Source organism: Ranitomeya imitator, chromosome 1 (assembly GCF_032444005.1).
Source record: "Ranitomeya imitator isolate aRanImi1 chromosome 1, aRanImi1.pri, whole genome shotgun sequence".
In the NCBI taxonomy this organism is placed as follows: domain Eukaryota; kingdom Metazoa; phylum Chordata; class Amphibia; order Anura; family Dendrobatidae; genus Ranitomeya; species Ranitomeya imitator.
The window spans coordinates 1,217,629,675-1,217,654,737 of NC_091282.1; the positions used below are offsets into that span (position 1 = coordinate 1,217,629,675).

At 44.7% G+C, this 25,063-nt stretch overlaps 1 protein-coding gene across 2 annotated transcripts in view; it reads left to right on the plus strand.

Annotated features, from left to right (window-relative positions):
- The window catches only part of LOC138657326 (putative N-acetyltransferase 8B), a 41,938-nt gene extending 19,602 nt beyond the window's left edge, over positions 1-22,336 (plus strand). For both annotated transcript variants that reach the window (XM_069745055.1, XM_069745057.1), the window contains exon 2: positions 18,001-22,336. In XM_069745055.1, coding sequence (XP_069601156.1) covers positions 18,009-18,674 — 666 coding nt within the window. In that variant the 5' untranslated portion in view covers positions 18,001-18,008 and the 3' untranslated portion in view covers positions 18,675-22,336. The remainder of the gene's footprint in view (positions 1-18,000) is intronic.
- Positions 22,337-25,063: the final 2,727 nt, after the last annotated feature.

Consider the following 25,063-nt stretch of genomic DNA (forward strand, 5'->3'; position numbering starts at 1 on the left):
CTCACGGAAGATGTCATGCATAAAAGACTGAAACACAGATGGAGCATTGGCAAGTCCGAACGGCATCACTAGATACTCAAAATGACCCTCGGGCGTATTGAATGCAGTTTTCCATTCATCTCCTTGCCTGATTCTCACCAGATTATACGCACCACGAAGATCTATCTTAGTGAACCAACTAGCCCCCTTAATCCGAGCAAACAAGTCAGATAACAATGGCAAGGGATACTGAAATTTAACAGTGATCTTATTAAGAAGGCGGTAATCAATACACGGTCTCAGCGAACCATCCTTCTTAGCTACAAAGAAGAACCCTGCTCCCAGTGGTGATGACGATGGGCGAATATGTCCCTTCTCCAGGGACTCCTTCACATAACTGCGCATAGCGGCGTGTTCGGGCACGGATAAATTAAATAATCGACCTTTAGGGAATTTACTACCAGGAATCAAATTGATAGCACAATCACAATCCCTATGCGGAGGTAGAGCGTCGGACTTGGGCTCTTCAAATACATCCTGATAATCAGACAAGAACTCTGGGACCTCAGAAGGGGTGGATGACGAAATCGACAAAAATGGAACATCACCATGTACCCCCTGACAACCCCAGCTGGATACCGACATGGAATTCCAATCCAATACTGGATTATGGGTTTGTAGCCATGGCAACCCCAACACGACCACATCATGCAGATTATGCAACACCAGAAAGCGAATAACTTCCTGATGTGCAGGAGCCATGCACATGGTCAGCTGGGCCCAGTACTGAGGTTTATTCTTGGCCAAAGGTGTAGCATCAATTCCTCTCAACGGAATAGGACACCGCAAAGGCTCCAAGAAAAACCCACAACGTTTAGCATAATCCAAATCCATCAGATTCAGGGCAGCGCCTGAATCCACAAACGCCATGACAGAAAACGACGACAAAGAGCATATCAAGGTAATGGACAGAAGGAATTTGGACTGTACAGTACCAATGACGGCAGACCTAGCGGACCGCTTAGTGCGCTTAGGACAATCAGAAATAGCATGAGTGGAATCACCACAGTAGAAACACAGACCATTCAGACGTCTGTATTCCTGCCGTTCAACTCTAGTCATAGTCCTATCGCACTGCATAGGCTCAGGTTTAACCTCAGGCAGTACCGCCAAATGGTGCACAGATTTACGCTCGCGCAAGCGTCGACCGATCTGAATGGCCAAAGACAAAGACTCATTCAAACCAGCAGGCATAGGAAATCCCACCATGACATCCTTAAGAGCCTCAGAGAGACCCTTTCTGAACAAAGCTGCCAGCGCAGATTCATTCCACAGAGTGAGTACTGACCATTTCCTAAATTTCTGACAATATACTTCTATATCATCCTGACCCTGGCACAAAGCCAGCAAATTTTTCTCAGCCTGATCCACTGAATTAGGCTCATCGTACAGCAATCCGAGCGCCAGGAAAAACGCATCGACACTACTCAATGCAGGGTCTCCTGGCGCAAGAGAAAATGCCCAGTCTTGAGGGTCGCCGCGCAAAAAAGAAATAATAATCAAAACCTGTTGAATAGGATTACCAGAAGAATGAGGTTTCAAGGCCAGAAATAGCTTACAATTATTTTTGAAACTTAGAAACTTAGTTCTATCTCCAAAAAACAAATCAGGAATAGGAATTCTTGGTTCTAACATAGATTTCTGATCAATAGTATCTTGAATTTTTTGTACATTTATAACGAGATTATCCATTGAAGAGCACAGACCCTGAATATCCATGTCCACACCTGTGTCCTGAAGCACTCTAATGTCTAGGGGGAAAAAAAAAGTGAACACAGAGCAGAAAAAAAAAAAAAAAAAAATGATGTCAGAACTTTTTCTTTCCCTCTATTGAGAATCATTAGTTGGGCTCCTTGTACTGTTATGTTTGCTAATGACAGGTGTTATGAAGGCAATCCAGAAACACAGTGTGCTTAGCGATCAGAGCGCACACAGTGATCTGACAAATACCCAAAAATACAAGAACGAGCTCTGAGACGTGGAAACTCTGTAGACTGCACACCTGATCCTATCCTAAACACAACTAAAAGCGGCTGTGGATTGCGCCTAACAACTACCTAGGCAACTCGGCACAGCCTAAGAAACTAGCTAGCCTGAAGATAGAAAAATAGGCCTGACTTGCCCCAGAGAAATTCCCCAAAGGAAAAGGCAGCCCCCCACATATAATGACTGTGAGTAAGATGAAAAGACAAAACGTAGGGATGAAATAGATTCAGCAAAGTGGGGCCCGATATTCTAGGACAGAGCGAGGACAGTAAAGCGAACTTTGCAGTCTACAAAAAACCCTAAAGCAAAACCACGCAAAGGGGGCAAAAAAAACCCCACCGTGCCGAACTAACGGCATGGCGGTACACCCTTTGCGTCTCAGAGCTTCCAGCAAAACAAAAGACAAGCTGGACAGAAAAAAAGCAACAAAAAAGCAAAAAGCACTTAGCTATACAGAGCAGCAGGTCACAGGAACAATCAGGAGAAGCTCAGAACCAACACTGAAACATTGACAAGGAGCAAGGATAGCAGCATCAGGCGGAGTTAAGTAATGAAGCAGTTAACGAGCTCACCAGAACACCTGAGGGAGGAAGCTCAGAAGCTGCAGTACCACTTGTGACCACAGGAGTGAATTCAGCCACAGAATTCACAACAGATAACACAGGATCCACCATTCACATTAGGTGATATCACAGCTCACCTCCTCCTCCTGTACAATGACTGATAACACCTCTATATACAGTAGATAACACAGGACCCACCATTCACAATAGATGATATCACAGCTCACCTCCTCCTCCTCCTGTACAATGACTGATAACACCTCTATATACAGTAGATAACACAGGATCCATCATTCACAATAGGTGATATCACAGCTCTCCTCCTCCTCCTGTACAATGACTGATAACACCTCTATATACAGCGGATAACACAGGATCCACCATTCACAATAGGTGATGTCACAGCCCACCTCCTCCTCCTGTACAATGACTGATAACACCTCTATATACAGTAGATAACACAGGATCCACCATTCACAATAGGTGATGTCACAGCTCACCTTCTCCACAATAACCTCACCAATGGTCACAGAGCTTGAATTTAATCATTTTCCCCTATGTCAGTAGTGATGGACATATCTCACTTCCTCCTCCTCTCTGTACAGTGGCTACGGAAAGTATTCAGACCCCATTACATATTTCACTTTTTGTTTCATTGCAGGAATTTGGTAAATTCATTAAAGTTCACTTTTTCTCATTAATGTACAGTCTCCACCCCATCTTGACTGGAAAAAAAAAACACCTCTATATACAGTAGATAATACAGGATCCATCATTCACAATAGGTGATATCACAGCTCACCTCCTCCTCCTGTACAATGACTGATAACACCTCTATATACAGCAGATAACACTGGATCCACCATTCACAATAGGTGATGTCACAGCTCAACTTTTCCTCCTCCTGTACAATGACTGATAACACCTCTATATACAGTAGATAACACAGGATCCACCATTCACATTAGGTGATATCACAGCTCACCTCCTCCTCCTGTACAATGACTGATAACACCTCTATATACAGTAGATAACACAGGACCCACCATTCACAATAGATGATATCACAGCTCACCTCCTCCTCCTCCTGTACAATGACTGATAACACATCTATATACAGTAGATAACACAGGATCCATCATTCACAATAGGTGATATCACAGCTCTCCTCCTCCTCCTGTACAATGACTGATAACACCTCTATATACAGCGGATAACACAGGATCCACCATTCACAATAGGTGATGTCACAGCCCACCTCCTCCTCCTGTACAATGACTGATAACACCTCTATATACAGTAGATAACACAGGATCCACCATTCACAATAGGTGATGTCACAGCTCACCTCCTCCTCCTGTACAGTGACTGATATCACCTCTATACAGTGGGGCAAAAAAGTATAAGTAAAATACTTATTTTCCACCATAATATGCAAATAAAATGTTAAAAAAACAGACAATGTGATTTTCTGGATTTTTTTTTCTCAGTTTGTCTCCCATAGTTGAGGTCTACCTATGATGTAAATTACAGACGCCTCTCATCTTTTTAAGTGGTGGAACTTGCACTATTGCTGACTGACTAAATACTTTTTTGCCCCACTGTATACAGTAGATAACACAGGATCCACCATTCACAATAGATGTCACAGCTCACCTCCTCCTCCCATACAATGACTGATAACACCTCTATATACAGCAGATAACACAGGATCCACCATTCACAATAGATGATGTCACAGCTCACCTTCTCCTCCTGTACAATGACTGATAACACCTCTATATACAGTAGATCACACAGGATCCACCATTCACAATAGGTGATATCACAGCTCACCTCCTCCTCCTGTACAATGACTGATAACACCTCTATATACAGCAGATAACACTGGATCCACTATTCACAATAGGTGATGTCACAGCTCACCTTCTCCACAATAACCTCACCAATGGTCACAGAGCTTGAATTTAATCATTTTCCCCTATGTCAGTAGTGATGGACATATCTCACTTCCTCCTCCTCTCTGTACAGTGGCTACGGAAAGTATTCAGACCCCATTACATATTTCACTTTTTGTTTCATTGCAGGAATTTGGTAAATTCATTAAAGTTCACTTTTTCTCATTAATGTACAGTCTCCACCCCATCTTGACTGGAAAAAAAAAAAAACAGAAATACATAGTAACATAGTTAGTAAGGCCGAAAAAAGACATTTGTCCATCCAGTTCAGCCTATATTCCATCATAATAAATACCCAGATCTACGTCCTTCTACAGAACCTAATAATTGTATGATACAATATTGTTCTGCTCCAGGAAGACATCCAGGCCTCTCTTGAACCCCTCGACTGAGTTCGCCATCACCACCTCCTCAGGCAAGCAATTCCAGATTCTCACTGCCCTAACAGTAAAGAATCCTCTTCTATGTTGGTGGAAAAACCTTCTCTCCTCCAGACGCAAAGAATGCCCCCTTGTGCCCGTCACCTTCCTTGGTATAAACAGATCCTCAGCGAGATATTTGTATTGTCCCCTTATATACTTATACATGGTTATTAGATCGCCCCTCAGTCGTCTTTTTTCTAGACTAAATAATCCTAATTTCGCTAATCTATCTGGGTATTGTAGTTCTCTCATCCCCTTTATTAATTTTGTTGCCCTCCTTTGTACTCTCTCTAGTTCCATTATATCCTTCCTGAGCACCGGTGCCCAAAACTGGACACAGTACTCCATGTGCGGTCTAACTAGGGATTTGTACAGAGGCAGTATAATGCTCTCATCATGTGTATCCAGACCTCTTTTAATGCACCCTATGATCCTGTTTGCCTTGGCAGCTGCTGCCTGGCCCTGGCTGCTCCAGGTAAGTTTATCATTAACTAGGATCCCCAAGTCCTTCTCCCTGTCAGATTTACCCAGTGGTTTCCCGTTCAGTGTGTAATGGTGATATTGATTCCCTCTTCCCATGTGTATAACCTTACATTTATCATTGTTAAACCTCATCTGCCACCTTTCAGCCCAAGTTTCCAACTTATCCAGATCCATCTGTAGCAGAATACTATCTTCTCTTGTATTAACTGCTTTACATAGTTTTGTATCATCTGCAAATATCGATATTTTACTGTGTAAACCTTCTACCAGATCATTAATGAATATGTTGAAGAGAACAGGTCCCAATACTGACCCCTGCGGTACCCCACTGGTCACAGCGACCCAGTTAGAGACTATACCATTTATAACCACCCTCTGCTTTCTATCACTAAGCCAGTTACTAACCCATTTACACACATTTTCCCCCAGACCAAGCATTCTCATTTTGTGTACCAACCTCTTGTGCGGCACGGTATCAAACGCTTTGGAAAAATCGAGATATACCACGTCCACCTCACCGTGGTCCAGCCTATAGCTTACCTCTTCATAAAAACTGATTAGATTGGTTTGACAGGAGCGATTTCTCATAAACCCATGCTGATATGGAGTTAAACAGTTATTCTCATTGAGATAATCCAGAATAACATCCCTCAGAAACCCTTCAAATATTTTACCAACAATAGAGGTTAGACTTACTGGCCTATAATTTCCAGGTTCACTTTTAGAGCCCTTTTTGAATATTGGCACCACATTTGCTATGCGCCAGTCCTGCGGAACAGACCCTGTCGCTATAGAGTCCCTAAAAATAAGAAATAATGGTTTATCTATTACATTACTTAGTTCTCTTAGTACTCGTGGGTGTATGCCATCCGGACCCGGAGATTTATCTATTTTAATCTTATTTAGCCAGTTTCGCACCTCTTCTTGGGTTAGATTGGTGACCCTTAATATAGGGTTTTCATTGTTTCTTGGGATTTCACCTAGCATTTCATTTTCCACCGTGAATACCGTGGAGAAGAAGGTGTTTAATATGTTAGCTTTTTCCTCGTCATCTACAACCATTCTTTCCTCACTATTTTTTAAGGGGCCTACATTTTCAGTTTTTATTCTTTTACTATTGATATAGTTGAAGAACAGTTTGGGATTAGTTTTACTCTCCTTAGCAATGTGCTTCTCTGTTTCCTTTTTGGCAGCTTTAATTAGTTTTTTAGATAAAGTATTTTTCTCCCTATAGTTTTTTAGAGCTTCAATGGTGCCATCCTGCTTTAGTAGTGCAAATGCTTTCTTTTTACTGTTAATTGCCTGTCTTACTTCTTTGTTTAGCCACATTGGGTTTTTCCTATTTCTAGTCCTTTTATTCCCACAAGGTATAAACCGCTTACACTGCCTATTTAGGATGTTCTTAAACATTTCCCATTTATTATCTGTATTCTTATTTCTGAGGATATTGTCCCAGTCTACCAGATTAAGGGCATCTCTAAGCTGGTCAAACTTTGCCTTCCTAAAGTTCAGTGTTTTTGTGACTCCCTGACAAGTCCCCCTAGTGAAAGACAGGTGAAACTGCACAATATTGTGGTCGCTATTTCCTAGATGCCCGACCACCTGCAGATTTGTTATTCTGTCAGGTCTATTAGATAGTATTAGGTCTAAAAGTGCTGCTCCTCTGGTTGGATTCTGCACCAATTGTGAAAGATAATTTTTCTTGGTTATTAGCAGAAACCTGTTGCCTTTATGGGTTTCACAGGTTTCTGTTTCCCAGTTAATATCCGGGTAGTTAAAGTCCCCCATAACCAGGACCTCATTATGGGTTTCAGCTTCATCTATCTGCTTTAGAAGTAGACTTTCCATGGTTTCTGTTATATTTGGGGGTTTGTAACAGACCCCAATGAGAATTTTGTTACCATTTTTCCCTCCATGAATTTCGACCCATATGGACTCGACATCCTCATTCCCTTCGCTAATATCCTCCCTTAAAGTGGACTTTAGACAAGACTTTACATAGAGACAAACCCCTCCTCCTCTCCGATTTTTACGATCCTTTCTAAACAGACTGTAACCCTGTAAGTTAACTGCCCAGTCATAGCTTTCATCTAACCATGTCTCGGTTATTCCCACTATGTCAAAGTTACCTGTAGATATTTCTGCTTCTAGTTCTTCCATCTTGTTTGTCAGGCTTCTGGCGTTTGCGAGCATGCAGTTTAGAGGATTTTGTTTTGTTCCAATCTCCTCGCTGTGGATTGTTTTAGAAATGTTCTTACCTCCCTTCTGAGTATGTTTTCCTGGATCTTCTTTGTTCAAGTCTAATGTTTTTCTTCCCGTCCCCTCTTCTTCTAGTTTAACGCCCTCCTGATGAGTGTAGCGAGTCTTCTGGCGAATGTGTTTTTCCCAGGTTTGTTGAGGTGTAGTCCGTCTCTGGCGAGGAGTCCATCGTACAAGTAATTCACACCGTGGTCCAGGAATCCGAATCCTTGTTGTCTGCACCATCGTCTTAGCCAGTTGTTTGCATCAAGGATCCTGTTCCATCTCCTGGTGCCATGCCCGTCTACTGGAAGGATAGAAGAAAAAACTACCTGTGCATCCAGTTCCTTTACTTTCTTCCCCAACTCTTCAAAGTCTTTGCAGATTGTCGGTAGGTCCTTCCTTGCCGTGTCATTGGTGCCAACATGTATCAGAAGAAATGGGTGGACGTCCTTGGAGCTGAAGAGCTTTGGTATCCTATCGGTCACATCCTTGATCATCGCACCTGGAAGGCAGCATACTTCTCTTGCAGTTATGTCCGGTCTGCAGATGGCTGCTTCTGTGCCTCTCAGTAGTGAGTCTCCCACCACCACCACTCTTCGTTGCTTCTTGGCTGTACTTTTTGCTGTCACTTGTTGCTGTGTGCCCTTTTCTTTTTTGCTTGCTGGTATTGCTTCATCCTTAGGTGTGCCATCTTCATCCTCTACAAAGATTTGATATCGATTCTTCAGTTGTGTGGTTGGTGATTTCTCCATGGTCTTCTTGCTTCTTTTGGTCACATGCTTCCACTCATCTGCTTTTGGAGGTTCTCTGACACTTTTTTCACCTTCTGTGACCAGTAGAGATGCTTCTGTTCTGTCTAGAAAGTCTTCATTCTCTTTGATGAGTTTCAAAGTTGCTATTCTTTCTTCCAGACCCCGCACCTTTTCTTCTAAAAGGGCCACTAGTCTACACTTCTGACAGGTGACATTGGATTCTTCTTCTGGTTGATCTGTGAACATGTAGCACATGCTGCAGCTCACCATGTAGGTTGTCACATCTGCCATGTTGCCTCTAGATCCTGCTGACTTGCTGTGTTTTCCTTCTTGTGTAATCTACTCAGCCAAGCTCTCTTGCATTAATGTCCTACAGGTAGAAATGTTTGCAAATTTATTAAAAAAAAGAAAAACTGAAATCTCGCATGGTCATAAGTCTTCATCCCCTTTGCTCAGTATTGAGTAGAAGCCCCTTTTGAGCTAGTACAGCCATGAGTCTTCTTGGGAATGATAGAACAAGTTTTTCACCCCTGGATTTGGGGATCCTCGGCCATTCTTCCTTGCAGATCCTCTCCAGTTCCGTCAGGTTGGATGGTGAACGTTGGTGGACGCCATTTTCAGGTCTCTCCAGAGATGCTCCATTGGGTTTAGGTCAGGGCTCTGGCTGGGCCGGTCACGAATGGTCACAGAGTTGTTCTGTCCTTCATGTGTTTTTTTTTAGTAAACTCTATGCGGCTTTCATATGTCTTGCAGTGAGGAGAGGCTTCCGTCGGACCACTCTGCCATAAAGGCCCGACTGGTGGAGGCTGCAGTGATAGTTGACTTTGTGGAACTTTCTCCCATCTCCCTACTGCATCTCTGGAGCTCAGCCACAGTGATCTTGAGGTTCTTCTTTACCTCTCACCAAGGCTCTTCTCCCACGATTGCTCAGTTTGGCTGGACGGTTAGGTCTAGGAAGACTTCTGCTGGTCCCAAACTTCTTCCATGTAAGGATTATGGAGGCCACTGTGCTCTTAGGAACCTTGAGTCCTGCAGAGATTCTGTTGTAACCTTGGCCAGATCTGTGCCTTGCCACAATTCTGTCTCTGAGCTCCTTGGCCAGTTCCTTTGACCTCATGATTCTCATTTGGTCTGACATGCACTGTGAGCTGTGAGATCTTATATAGACAGTGTGCGCCGCTCCAAATCACGTCCTATCAGTGTAATTACACACAGCTGGACTCCAATGAAGGAGAACCATCTCAAGGAGGATCACAAGGAAATGGACAGCATCGGACTTAAATATGAGAGTCCGAGCAAAGGGGCTGAAGACTTATGGCCATGTGATATTTCAGTTTTTCTTTATTAAATTTTCTGGGGGGGGGTTTCAGTCAAGATGGGGTGCAGAGTGTACATTAATGAAAAAAAAGAACTTTTCTGACTTTACCAAATGGCTGCAATGAAACAAAGAGTGAAAAATTTAAAGGGGCCTGAATACTTTCCATACCCACCGTATAATGACCTCAGGCTCAGGACATTCCCACAATCCTCTCCCCTGTCAGTAATGATGGACACATCTTGTCGAGGGAGGATCTAAAGTGATCCTTCACGGTTAACTTAGTGATTTCCAAATTAATCTACAGGGCGTTGCCGGCAACTGAAAATGACCAGACGGAGACGAATGTCTCTGTTTGGGGGGGATCAAGCAGATCTCTGGGCCCCCGTTTATTGTCTGACTTTTCATAGTCATAGAAATTATACTTCAACCAATCAGCATAAGAACACGTTCACAGTTCGTAAACTATAAGAATGCAGGAACAGTCTGTACGTCAAAGTCTCGTAGAACAATGCACCCTCAGTCTCATGTCCTGGCAGATTGCAACAATCAAGGTCTCATCAAGGTCTCATAACAGCTGTAAACTTTAGTCTACTAACAAAATTTATATCAAAACAACAAAATGGAGTCGAAAAGCACAAAATGGAGAATCTTTCATAATTTGTTCCTTCACATTCCCCCCTAGATAAATTTTGTTAACTAATGTCCAGCATCAGAGGTACTATCCCAACCTATAAGCTCGAGGGGTACTGGTCTTCACATGACTGGTGCCATGTTACCAGCCATGGCTGTTGCGGCGTACCCGTCCCCCCTGTATACTAGAATTTACGAATAACAATTATTGATAACGGTGGTGGGGATCTTTTGAAGATAGCCATGCGCTTGGCTTCAACATCTTCATCAGGTAACTTTGTGAAATCGGTGTAGAGAAGAGCAGGGGTGGCAACGCTTTTGGTTTCATTATTAGTTGTCTTAGTGCAGAATTTCCTAATACATACAGAAATACACCAAAGAACAAGTTTTAGTATTACATACATGACAAGGATAAAGGCAGCGAAGTGTAACAAACTTTGCAAGATTCCAGCTATCCAGCCCCAAAGTCCCTCAAACCAATTGGCTGGATTAAAAAGGAGAAGGTGTCTGTCCACCAACTGTCCTTATTACGGTCATTGTCTTTATCATATTGATCTCTGAGTCTTTTAATGTCCTTTAATTTTATTGTACTATTGGGTTCTATATAATAACAGCATGCGGGTCCAATAACCTGACACATACCACCCTGAGCTCCTGTTAAGTAGTCCAGTACTACAGTATGTTGATTAGTGACTATGATAACTTGGTTTTGGACAGCGACAGTAGTATTAAGTATATCCAATATATCCCCTCATTTGATCATCTGGATAATCTGTGGCCCTAAGCAATTTATCCCACATTTGTGTAATCATAGGGTAAATAAAAATTGAACTGGCAATTTTATTGGCTATACCCATCTGTACTATTAATCTTTCATGATATTGTACAAACTTATTATTCAAGGATGTTGGAGAATTTAGGCTGTCCCATGCGGTTACCAATATTATTATTTGGAAATACGAAAAACTAAAACATTATGTTCCCTTATTTGCTACTAGTCTGTTTGACCAGCTTGCACTGCGATACGTGGATCCACGTCGGCCTTCCTTCCAGCTTTACTGACATAGGAGTAATGAGGAGGACCTGGTAGGGACCATCGTACAAGGGTTCTAGTCCGTGTTTTCTGACATAGCTTTTCACGACCACAAAATCACCAGGCTTCAAATTGTGACCAATATAGGTTTCTACTTACCGTATATACTCGAGTATAAGCCGATCCGAGTATAAGCCGACCCCCCTAATTTTGCCACAAAAAACTGGGAAAACTTATTGACGCGAGTATAAGCCTAGGGTGGAAAATGCAGCAGCTACTGGTAAATTTCAAAAATAAAAATAGATGCTCCATACCGTTCATTATTGCCCCATAGATGCTCCATATACAACTGTGCTATATAGAATGCTCTATACCGTTCATTATGGCCCCATAGATGCTCCATAGAAAGCTGTGCCATATATATATTGCTCTGCACCATTGATTATGGCCCCATAGATGCTCCTTATAAAGCTGTGCCCCATATATATTGCTCTGCACCATTGATTATGGCCCCATAGATGCTCCATATAAACCTGTGCCATATATAATGCTCTGCACCGTTCATTATTGCCCCATAGATGCTCCATATACAACTGTGCTATATAGAATGCTCTATACCGTTCATTATGGCCCCATAGATGCTCCTTATAAAGCTGTGCCCTATATATATTGCTCTGCACCATTGATTATTGCCCCATAGATGCTCCTTATAAAGCTGTGCCCCATATATATTGCTCTGCACCATTGATTATGGCCCCATAGATGTTCCATATAAAGCTGTGCCATATATAATGCTCTGCACCATTCATTATTGCCCCATAGATGCTCCACATAAAGCTGTGCCCCATATATAATGCTCTGCACCGTTGATTATGGCCCCATAGATGCTCCATATATAATGCTGTGCCATATAGAATGCTGCTGGTGCTGCAATAAAAAAAAAATCACATAGGCTACGTTCAGACTAGCGTTGCGCGCCGCTGCGTCGGCGACGCAACGCACGACGCACACAAAAACGCGGCAAAACGCACGCAAAAACGCTGCGTTTTGCGACGCGTGCGTCGTTTTTTGCCGAAAATCGGACACAAGAAAAATGCAACTTGCTGCGTTTTCTTGGTCCGACGCTAGCTGCAAAAAAGACGCAAGTGTTGCAAAACGCAACACACAAAAACGCATGCGTCCCCCATGTTAAACATAGGGGCGCATGACGCGTGCGTCGCCGCTGCGTCGCCCGACGCTAAGGCGACGCACACTAGCAGAACGCTAGTGTGAACGTAGCCTTACTCACCTTTCTTGCTCAGGACCCGGCGCTTTCAATATTTACCTGCTCCTCGTGCGGCTCCGTCTCCAGCACTGACGCTCAGCAGAGGGCGCGCACTGACTACGTCACAGCACCCTCTAACCTGAGCGTCACAGCCAGGAGACGCTGCAGACGGAGCCGCACCGGAGCGAGGAGCAGGTAAATATCGCGCAGCGCTGCGCTCCCTGTATACTTACCTGCTCCCGGCGCGGTCCCTGCAGTCCCTGGCTTCCCCGGCGCTGCAGCTTCTTCCTTTAATTGAGCGGTCACAGTCACCGATCATTTACAGCAATGAATATGAGGCTCCTCCCCTATGGAAGGTGGAGCCGCCTATTCATTTCTGTAATGAGCGGTGCCATGTGACCGCTCAATACAGGAAGAATCTGCAGCGCCGGGGAAGCCGGGACTGCAGGGACCGCGCCGCAGCAGGTAAGTATAACTACACAGCCCACGCTCCCCCTCACCTGCCGACCCCCGGGTATATGACTCGAGTATAAGCCGAGAGGGGGACTTTCAGCCCAAAAATATGGGCTGAAAATCTCGGCTTATACTCGAGTATATACGGTAATCTGGAAGGGAAGAAAAAAACTAAAACATGGGTGTTAGTAAGATTTTTACTAAGCTGAATAACATATTGAACAGCACGGTCAGTTTCTTCTGACAACTACTGAGACTGGAAATTTGTAACTGAGGACCTAGCACCAAACAATATCTCATATGGGGACAGGCCATGTTTTGCAATAGGGGTAGTACGAATGTGGTACAGTACAATGGGTAGGAGCTCTGGCCATGGAGCCGTAGTCTCCTGCATCATTTTGGTCAATTGCTCCTTCAGTGTGCCGTTCAGCCTCTCAACTTTCCCACTGGATTGTGGATGGTATGGAGTATGGAGGGCTACAGTGGATCCAAGCATTGTCAGAACCTCCTGATACACATGAGAAGAAAAGTCCGGGTCTTGGTCACTTTCAAAAACTTCTGGAACACCATATCTGCATATAACTTCCATCACCAGTTTCTTCGCTGTGGTTTTTGCAGTCATGTTGGTAACAGGGAATGCTTCTGGCATCCACTGACAGCAATAAGTACATAGTCCAAAAAACCGCTGGAGTTCAGTCTCATCTTTTGGGAAAGGAAGGGAGCTGACGGCTATTTTTCTTTCTTCTGTGAGGTGTCTGGCACCCTGAAGGAGACAGTGACCCAAAAATATCACTTGACCAAGGCAGAACCGAATTTTCGAGGCCGAAACCCGACAGTTCAGATCTGCCAGATACTTGAGAAGGCTAACAGTGGCAACAATGGCTTCCTGCTCTGTCTGTGCACACAAGAAAAGATCATCCACATACTGAAGCAGCATAACATAGGGGTGATCTAACTGCCAGGGTAAAAGACATTGGCCCATATTTTTTACAAACTAATTGGGACTGTTTTGGGCCCCTTGTGGCATAACTGTCCACATCAATTGTCGTCCCTGATAAGTGAATGCAAACAGAAACTGGCAATCTGGGTGTAAAGGAATGCTGAAGAAGGCATTGGCGAGGTCGGTGACTGTGAACCAAGCAGCGTCCTGAGGTATCTGGGACAAGAGAGTATGTGGTTAGGCACCACCGGAGTTTCCAGAACAGTAGCTGCATTAACTGCCCGTAGATCTTGTACCAGCCGGTACACAGGGGGTTGGCTGGGTGGGGTCTTTTTCTTAACGGGAAACAAAGGCGTGTTACATGGGAAAACACAGGTTACCAGGGCACCATTATCGAGTAACGTTTGTATTTGACCCTTGAGGCCCTACTCCTGATCATGTTTCAAAGGGTATTGATGGACTTTGGGAAAAGGGGCACCAGGTTTGAGAAACACTTTTACTGGTTCTACAGGCATTATTGGGGGTGGATCTGGGCCTATCAGGGCCATCATAACCGTGTGAAGGGCATGTAAGATACACATCTCATTATGTTCATCTGCATCTGCATACATATAACGTAAGGCCCATCTGACCACCATCTTGGAATTATATTCTGGAGCGGAACTGTGATAATGAATCTGCCCCCAGTAAATTTACCGGACATGAGGGAGAGATTACGAACTGAGCAGTAACTTCAGGGAAAGGTCCCACAGGGATGGGTTTTGTGAGAGTATATTCATTGGGTCTGCCATCTACTCTAATTAAAACAAGCTCTTGATCTGAGAATTAACATGGCAGGGCTTGGGAGGGAGATTCCCAGACATAGGGTTAAAAAGGGGATATTGGAGTATGGGACTGGATTTGTGTAAGGTGGGAGGAGGGCAGGAGCTGGAGTCTGGTGGGCCACTGATAAGGAACTAGCTGCGTCCTTGTAACTGTGGGGGGGGGGGGCTGAGATTGGAGCAGAAATCGCTGCAGCTACTGATTTAACCCTTGATTTCCCTGTTGATGCAGAGCGGGTTAAGTTCTGAAAACCCTTTTTTTTTTTTTACTACTTTTAATGCATCATCCGAAGTGGAAGTCTCAATATCGGATCTGACTGACATTATTGCCTCTTTCAATTCAAATTTAAGGCCGGACATCAGAGCTATTACAAAAACGTGTGTATGGGCTTTATTTTACAATGAGAATCCCAGATCTTTAAATACTATTATAAGACGCCCATAGAACTTCTCGGCAGTCCAGGATATATTGGTGCTTTGAGGTTAAGGGGCATAGGGCTTACAGTTGGGAGTAGAGGCTTAATTTCCTGGGTAGGGACCATATTATCTAGCAGGGAGCCCCCCTGTCCCAAATTTTTTATTGTTTGCTTTCCCAACACATTGATCTCAGTCACTTTCTCAGTTCCTTCATGCACCACAAACATCCAGTTTTTTTGTCATAGTAATAGACAACTTTCCTTTTTCAACGTAACAAAAACATCCGAATTCACGTCCTCTGTTAATCCTTAATTTGCTATATATCAACCATTCAACTTGAAGCAGGTGAATCTTTTACCAATCTTTCAATCACACTGATAACCAAACTATCACTTACAAGTTTCCTTCTAAAACAAGGCGCCATATTTTACTTTAAACTTACAATATTTCTTTCTAATGCAATACAATATTGTTGTTTTAAACAAAACACGGATCTCCCAGCGCGTTCGACACCAAGGACATAAAATTCAGAGAGAATGCAGAGACGTGCCCCCTCCATACCAGAGACACAGAGATAAGAATTTACATTCCTCAACACAGAAAGAAGAAAGGCACAGCGCAGCTGTTTGACTCACCCCTCCCATCGGGTATCTTAAAAATCTACACACAGTAATGGAATACAGCAGTTCTCAGACTTAATTTCTACAAAACCTTCATCACACAATTCACATGCCAGAACACCTTAGAAAAACCAATGATTCAGAATATTTTCCTGCATTCCTGACAGATTTCTTTCCCCGTCTTTGGGCTAACAATATCAGATTCATCACACAACTTCAAAGTCTTCTTTTTCTACCACAGAAACTGATTCTACTTTAGAGCTAAATATCCTTACTTTGTCGTGCACAATACCAGAGCGGCCGTTTTAGTTTGTTTCACTAGGTTTTCCTGTCCCCCTCTGGGACAACCCAAAAACGCGGTACTCAGCAAAAGGAGGAGGGCGTCTCAAACTAACCCTCCGGATACCTCTAGAAATACACATATATATCTATATATTCCTGAGTTACGCATCCTACCCATCTTCGATCACCTCACCACGCCTGATTCTAACAGTGATCAGGAATTCAGGATATTTTGACTATAAAGAGAATTACATCACTGGTCAATCCGGGGTGTCCGTCCCTTATGAGGTACGGTTCGTGCACTGGGCTCACAACGGAACTACACCTCTATATGATTCCACCCAAGAATCACCCCACCATCGGGGACAAACCTCAGATCCTCTTTGCAGCAACAAACACTGGAAAACCACACCAAACGGTTAGTCTGGACAGTATAACTGCCAACTTACCGTGGTTGTTGTGAGGGATGATCAGTCCCAATTTTCCAGTGCCTGTGTCCGGTCCGAGGGTCCTTTGTCTTGTTGTCCTCCGAGGGGCAGAGGCGTTCCTGTTTGGGGCCCCACGTTTCGGGCGCCAACTGTCGAGGGAGGATCTAAAGTGATCCTTCACGGTTAACTCAGTGATTTCCAAATTAATCTACAGGGCGTTGCCGGCAACTGAAAATGACCAGACGGAGACGAATGTCTCTGTTTGGGGGGGATCAAGCAGATCTCTGGGCCCCCGTTTATTGTCTGACTTTTCATAGTCATAGAAATTATACTTCAACCAATCAGCATAAGAACACGTTCACAGTTCTTAACCTATAAGAATGCAGGAACAGTCTGTATGTCAAAGTCTCGTAGAACAATGCACCCTCAGTCTCATGTCCTGGCAGATTGCAACAATCAAGGTCTCATCAAGATCTCATAACAGCTGTAAACTTTAGCCTACTTACAAAATTTATATCAAAACAACAAAATGGAGTCGAAAAGCACAAAATGGAGAATCTTTCTTAATATGTTCCTTCACAATCTCACCCCCTCCTTCTTCCTGTATAATGACCTCAGGCTCAGGACATTCCCACAATCCTCTCCTATGTCAGCAATGATGGACACATCTCACCCCCTCCTTCTTCCTGTATAATGACCTCAGGCTCAGGACATTCCCACAATCCTCTACGTCATCAGTGATGGACACATCTTACCTCCTCCTCCTCCTTCCTATGTAATGACATCAGGCTCAGGGCATTCCCACAATCCTCTCCCCTGTCAGTAATGATGGACACATCTCACCTCCTCCTCCATCCTATGTAATGACAACAGGCTCAGGACATTCCCACAATCCTCTACGTCATCAGTGATGGACACATCTTACCTCCTCCTCCTCCTTCCTATGTAATGACATCAGGCTCAGGGCATTCCCACAATCCTCTCCCCTGTCAGTAATGATGGACACATCTCACCTCCTCCTCCTTCCTATGTAATGACATCAGGCTCAGGGCATTCCCACAATCCTCTCCCCTGTCAGTAATGATGGACACATCTCACCTCCTCCTCCTTCCTATGTAATGACCTCAGGCTCAGGACATTCCCACAATCCTCTCCCCTGTCAGTATTGATGGACATTTCTCACCTGCTCCTCCTTCCTGTATAGTGCCCTCCAGAAGAGTCTGTGCACACCTGCAGCTGTCACATTGCCTTTAAGGTTGTTTCTGATGTAGAATGTAATCCTGTTATGTTACGATTCCAGATTTCTTCATGTTTTCATGGTTCCTTGAGATTGTTTTCCTTCTTTTCCAGGAGGCCACATGTCACGTTACAGTGTCCGTGTGTACGAGGACAGTGACCACCGCAGGGTCCAGGAGATCTTCATTTCTGGCTGCCATGAGCACATCCCTACAGCTTTCTACCGGGGCTTGAGACAACCTCACAACTGGCTGCTCTTGGTGCTGGGGCTCGTTCTCCCACTGGTCACCCTGGGGTCCATCGTGCTTTCCATCTTGGGTGTGACCGGAGTGCTACTCGTTTTATGGCTGCCCGGCAGAGAGTTCTACCTTTACCACATCAGGCATGGTCTGGCCGGAGACTTGAAGGACATCAGAAAACATTATCTGCAGAGGGAATATCACTGCTTCTGGGTGGTGGATCTGGAAGGAGAAGTCATCGGCATGGTGGCCGCCATCTCTGCCATGACCCCTCATGAGAATAACATCGAGCTGAAGAGGATGTTCGTAACCGATCACCACCGAGGCAAAGGGATCGCTAAAGTGCTGTGCAGGACGGTGATAGACTATGCTCGCAGGAGTGGTTGTAATGCCGTCGTCCTGTCCACCACCAACGTGCAGGTCCATGCTGTAAACCTGTATGAGAAGGTGGGCTTCAGGCGAACAGCTCCAGCGCTGTACAATGCATGGCTCGGCCTGGTGGGAATGGCCTGGGTGAGCTACCGATACGACATCCCCTCTGATACATGACCCGTTGTCACCAGACGGCCCTGTTTATAGTGGAAGCAGAAGTGTCTGATGTTTAGGAAAGTGCACATGTCGTCTACCGCGACATGACAGGACCTTGGGTTGATGACCTCCGGTAATGGATGGTCCTGAGAACACATTCAGTCTTCACATTCTTCATCTAAGAGACGGCAACATCTTATTCCATAGAAAAATTTTCAAACCTGACTAAAAAACATCTGTTCACGTCATGAAGTTTCTAACAAGCACCAGATTTCAGGTTGTATCTAACAAACCCAAATAACAGAAAGGTTCCACCCGCGAGGTGACCCAATGTCTGGTCTTCTTACATCTCTTTATAAAGCTCTTCCTTCTTCACTGTGTAAGTGTAGAGTCCTCCTTTTGTCGCTTCCATGGTTCCTCAGTCCTTTTTCTCCAGACCTCACATGAGACGCTCCTTGTTTGGCCAAGTCCGGTGCCCTCAACATGAATGAGATTAAGAACATCAACCAAGAGAAAATTTCCATGGACATCAGATCTTGCTGGTTGATCCTGTGGGTCCCACTCTCCAAGGATAATCATCTCTGTCCATGGTCCTTCAGATGAACGATGCCCAAAATGTCCACACCTGCTCCATGGTCCATAGATATAAGTTCATGCATATAACTGAATAGATCGATCATCTCTAAGATGATGAGGAATCTCTTTCATGAGGAGCACAGTTACTGTACGGGGTTGTCCAGCACATTCATTGGGTTCATCATCTTCCATTACTTCATCAGGTTATTGTTATTATAATGCGATGCTTATATAGCGCTATCTTATACCGCAGCGCTGTCCATCATCATCACTGTCCCCATCGGGGCTCGCAATCTAAATTCCCTATCAGTGTTTGGAGGGTAGAAGAAAACCAGAGAACCCGGAGGAAACCCATGAAACAAGGGGAGAACATACAAACTCCTGGCAGATGTCGTCCTTGGTGGGATTTGAACCCAGGACCCCAGTGCTACAAGGCTGCAGTGTTAACCACTAAACCTCCATGCTGTCCTATATATAGTACAGTGCTTACCACTGAGCCACCATGCTGACCTATATATAGTACAGTATTCACCACTGAGCCACCATGCTGTCCTATATATAGTACAGTGCTATCCACTGAGCCACCATGCTGCCCTATATCTAATATCAGAAAAGTCCAATTAAATAACAAATGGTACTTCCTAACCACATATGCATAAACCACTAGATGGCAGCAGATCCCTGACATCTATAAAGAAGCCGACCAAAAAATCACGATAAAATCAGATACTTATTACAGAAAAAATATTACAGACAATACACAAACAAAAAAAAGAAAAGAAAAAGAAAAAAAGAAAAAGCTACAACAAATCATCCTGGAAATACCCCATGGGAAGGCGGGGAGGATCACAAAAAGCAAATACCATACATAATAGGTACAACAGACCACCTCAATAGCTATGTAAACTACAGGTGCCAAAAGCATCCTAATAATATCAAGTTCTCTAACCAAAAGGCAGTCCTATCCACACTCCAGATCCCCTGCCTAATTAAACCTGTTCAGAAATACATGTAGGTAACCAGTAAGCAACGAGAAAGGATATAAATAATTACCGATGGTATGCTAGATGAAAAGCGTCCTCCCACGTCACTGTCCCAGCGCCCCGACGCGCTTTTCGCCCTGGCTTCTGTCGGGGCGTAGTACACTGCTGACCACTGAGCCACCGTGCTGTCCTATATATAGTACAGTGCTAACCATTGAGCCATTGTGCTGCCCTATTTGTAGTGCAGTGCTAAGTACTGAGCCACCATGCTGCCCTATATATAGTTTAATGCTAACTACTGAGCCACCATGCTGTCCAATATATAGTACAGTGCTAACCACTAAGCCACCATGTTGTCCTATATATGATACAGCACTAACCACTGAGCCACCGTGCTGTCCTATATATAGTACAGTGCTAACCATTGAGCCATTGTGCTGCCCTATTTGTAGTGCAGTGCTAAGTACTGAGCCACCATGCTGCCCTATATATAGTTTAATGCTAACTACTGAGCCACCATGCTGTCCAATATATAGTACAGTGCTAACCACTAAGCCACCATGTTGTCCTATATATGATACAGCACTAACCACTGAGCCACCGTGCTGTCCTATATATAGTACAGTGCTAACCATTGAGCCATTGTGCTGCCCTATTTGTAGTGCAGTGCTAAGTACTGAGCCACCATGCTGCCCTATATATAGTTTAATGCTAACTACTGAGCCACCATGCTGTCCAATATATAGTACAGTGCTAACCACTAAGCCACCATGTTGTCCTATATATGATACAGCACCAACCACTGAGCCACCGTGCTGTCCTATATATAGTACAGTGCTATCCACTGAGCCACCATGCTGCCCTATATATAGTACAGTGCTAACCACTGAGTCAGCATACTTCCCTATAGTACACTGCTGACCACTGAGCCACCGTGCTGTCCTATATATAGTACAGTGCTAACCATTGAGCCACTGTTCTGCCCTATTTGTAGTATAGTGCTAACCACTGAGCCACCATGCTGTCCTATATATAGTACAGTACTAACCACTGAGCCACCATGCTGCCTTATACACACATGTGGTCAAAATTGTTGGTCCCCCTCGTTTAATGAGAGAAAAACCCTCAATGGTCACAGAAATATCTTGAATCTGACAAAATAAATAAAAGAGCTATGAAAATGAACAAATGAAGATCAGACATTGCTTTTCTATGATACTCTTGAAATCGGCCTGGACAGAAATGATGGGACCCCTGACAATAATGTGACAATAGGGATGTTAGATCGCTGTGTGTCCACTAACCAGCATCACAGGGGTCTACAATCCTGGAATCAGTACGTGGCCTGTTGTCACGATGTTGTATGAAATATCATATAAGTTTAGTCTCCTGTTAGCCCAGGTTGGGCTCAACCCCCCCCTTCCTTTACTTCAGAGTTCAGCTCTCCTTGCCCCTAGCTCGGAGAGCAAAGGAATTTACGATCGCTTTGGAAGGCTCAAACTCTTCTACAGCTATAACTGGATTAGAAATTTCCAGAATCCATGAAAGTCCTTTGTTCTGCTTTTGTAAGATATTAGGCAAACCATTTAAGTTAAGAACACGAAAATATATATTCTTAATCTCCCTCGGTGGATCTATCCATCACTCTAAACACGGGCTTCTAACTCCATCTGGTAAAGAAGTAGGGATTTCTCTGTAAATATGTATCACAGACAGGACATATTGATATGATCTCATTAGAATGCCCACGTTAATCCGAGATGAAGGCTGGGCTTGTTATGACTATGACATGTTTTGTAGCGAAGTTATAGAAAGTAGACAAATTTAAGGTTGAAGTACTCAGAATGTAGAGAGAGGAGGGTCTGGATAAGCCTGCAGGTTTTAAGTTTCTGGCAGGCTCCCAGCAGTCTCTTCTTGTCTTTTTCCTGGAGAGCCCGGAGCACGTCCAATGCACTGGGACGTATGGGAGCTCCACTAGCCTGGTTGCTGGCCATGAACTGAGAACATGTGAGTGTTATCTTTTCTCCTTTAATCCCTATATGTTATAATTACCTTGTACATATTTGCAATTGTCTCATTTGTAACATCATTGTAAAATATTTTGATAAAGCACTGCCTAAATTTTGTGGGGTATATTATTTAATACTAGTTCTTTCTCCATGCTCTAAAACGTACCCTAAGTCTCCTGAAGGGAATTACGCTACTGTGTTGGGTTAGCTTCGGACCCGTTTAATCTGAGCTGGTGGCAGCAATACCGTGCAGGCATTTGGGTGATGTTGTAGCGACTGCGGCGTTAATAATTATTGTTCCTGCCTGAGTGGGAGTAGTTTATCGCGTCGCTGCAGCGTGCCCAATAGCCAGTACATAGCAGGCAGCCTTTCTGGCGACTAATTACCCAGGGTGCAGTACCTAATCTGACCTGAGAGTAAGGGGGGCGCCAGAGAGCTGCAAGTGTTAAGTGGAACTGTAAGCGGGATATACATAAATCACTGCAGTTTGTGGTATATTGAAGAGCAGTGGGATACCTAGAATAAGCTCCTGCTGTAAACTAAGAGGTCAATAGCCTTGTGTGTGTTGTTTCATCATATTGTTAGCAGTGGAGGGATAACTAAGATAAGCCCCCCTGCACATGTGATAGCCGTCTGTTGGCCTAAAGTCACCCCAATCCGTGACGTAGGGGTGACGGTCACGGTGTGAATCGTGACACCTGTATATAGGGCTACAGATCCTCACTGTGCTGTGTGGTGACATGTTAGATCGCAGTGTGCCCACTAACTATCATCACAGGGGTCTACAATCCTGGAATCAGTGAGTGGCCGGTATATAGGGCTACAGATCCACACTGTGCTGTGTGGTGACATGTTCTGTATCACACGCAACATGGACTAGAGGAAGCGAAGGAGAGTTGTCTCAGGAGATTAGAAAGAAAACTATATACAAACATGTTACAGGTAAAAGTTATAAGACCATCTCCAAGCAGCTTGATGTTCCAGTGACTACAGTTGCACATTTTATTCAGAAATGTAAATTCCAGGGGACTGTAGCCGACCTCCCTGGCCGTGGCCGCAGGAGGAACATTGATGACAAGTCAAAGAGACGGATAATACGAATGGTAACAAAACAACTGTGATGTGTCACGAAGAGACTGTCCAAGCGTGACACGGCCCAACGGGTGGTTGGTCACAAAACGGCGAAACACAATAACATCGGTGGGCCCTGCGATAGGGAGCGGGGAGATGGACACCTCCTGCACTCTCCTAGGGATGTGCCCTAATCTTCCTGACATCCTTATACAGGTTCTGGTTCTTTCAACCTGTCGCCGAGCAGGACACCTTAGCCCTCACCCTGCACCTATCCCTGGGTAGGGAATTGGCAAGTGAGAGCCCTAATACAACACCAAGGGAAAGAAAGACAAACAAGGTAAAAGAAAACAACACTTAGCTTATTGCTGCAATGCACCAGGTATGAATATTCAGCAGAAGAACCACTGCACTCAGAAAACTCCTTCAACCTGCTTGGCTGATCTCCAGCAAGACCTGTACAACCAACAGTCAGCTGATGCATCAGGTGACCTTATGAACGATGGTGGGAGTGGTCACCACCAACATCAGCTGACCCAGCAGCAATGCAATTACACCAGCAGCCACCAGGGATGGGGACTGCATTAAGCCCCAATGACCAGAAAGGAAAAAAAGGTTTTAATCAGAGGGAAACCAGATCTGCCACAGATCCAAACATGGATTGTGACACACTGACTACGTCTGACCTTATGATGGGAGATTAACCTGTTGTATACTTTGAATAAAAGCTCACTGACACAAAAAGAGGACTTAAAAAACCCTCCAAAAAATTCAAAAAAGTCACAGAGAAAAAAGCAGAGATGTTTTACCTTCTGAAGCCTCCAACCAAATGCAGCAGCAGGGCGCAGCGGACCCGATAAATGATGGCAAACACACAGGTGCAAAAAATACCGATGAAACAACCACTTTCAATCCAGTGTTGGCTGTTTGGCATTAGTGCACAACAAGATAAGAGATACTAGTCTGTATATGGCATAATTTACACAAGCAACGCAGAGCATCTGGTTTACGGCCTATTAGTAACGCACATACAGGCGGGCTGACCAGGGCTACAAAATGCATTCTGGCTGTCTGTCCTGAAGCTGCCCCTTTATGACCATCTGTCCTGGTGCCGCCCCTTTCTGGCTGTCTGTCCTGGTGCCGCCCCTTTCTGGCTGTCTGTCCTGGTGCTGCCCCTTTATGGCCATCTGTCCTGGTGCTGCCTCTTTATGGCCATCTGTCCTGGTGCCGCCCCTTTATGGCCTTCTGTCCTGGTGCCGCCCCTTTATGGCTGTCTGTCCTGGTGCCGCCCTTTTATGGCCATCTGTCCTGGTGCTGCCTCTTTATGGCTTTCTGACCTGGTGCCGCCCCTTTATGGCCGTCTGTCCTGGTGCCGCCCCTTTATGGCCGTCTGTCCTGGTGCCGCCCCTTTATGGCCGTCTGTCCTGGTGCTGCCCCTTTATGGCCGTCTGTCCTGGTGCTGCCCCTTTATGGCCGTCTGTCCTGGTGCTGCCCCTTTATGGCCTTCGGTCCTGGTGCCGCCCCTTTATGGCTGTCTGTCCTGGTGCTGCCCCTTTATGGCTGTCTGTCCTGGTGCCGCCCCTTTATGGCCGTCTGTCCAGGCTGTGTCCCTTTATGGCCGTCTGTCCTGGCTGAGCCCCTTTATGGCCGTCTGTCCTGGCTATGGCCCTTTATGGCCGTCTGTCCTGGCTGAGCCCCTTTATGGCCGTCTGTCCTGGCTATGGCCCTTTATGGCCGTCTGACCTGGCTGTGCCCCTTTATGGCCGTCTGA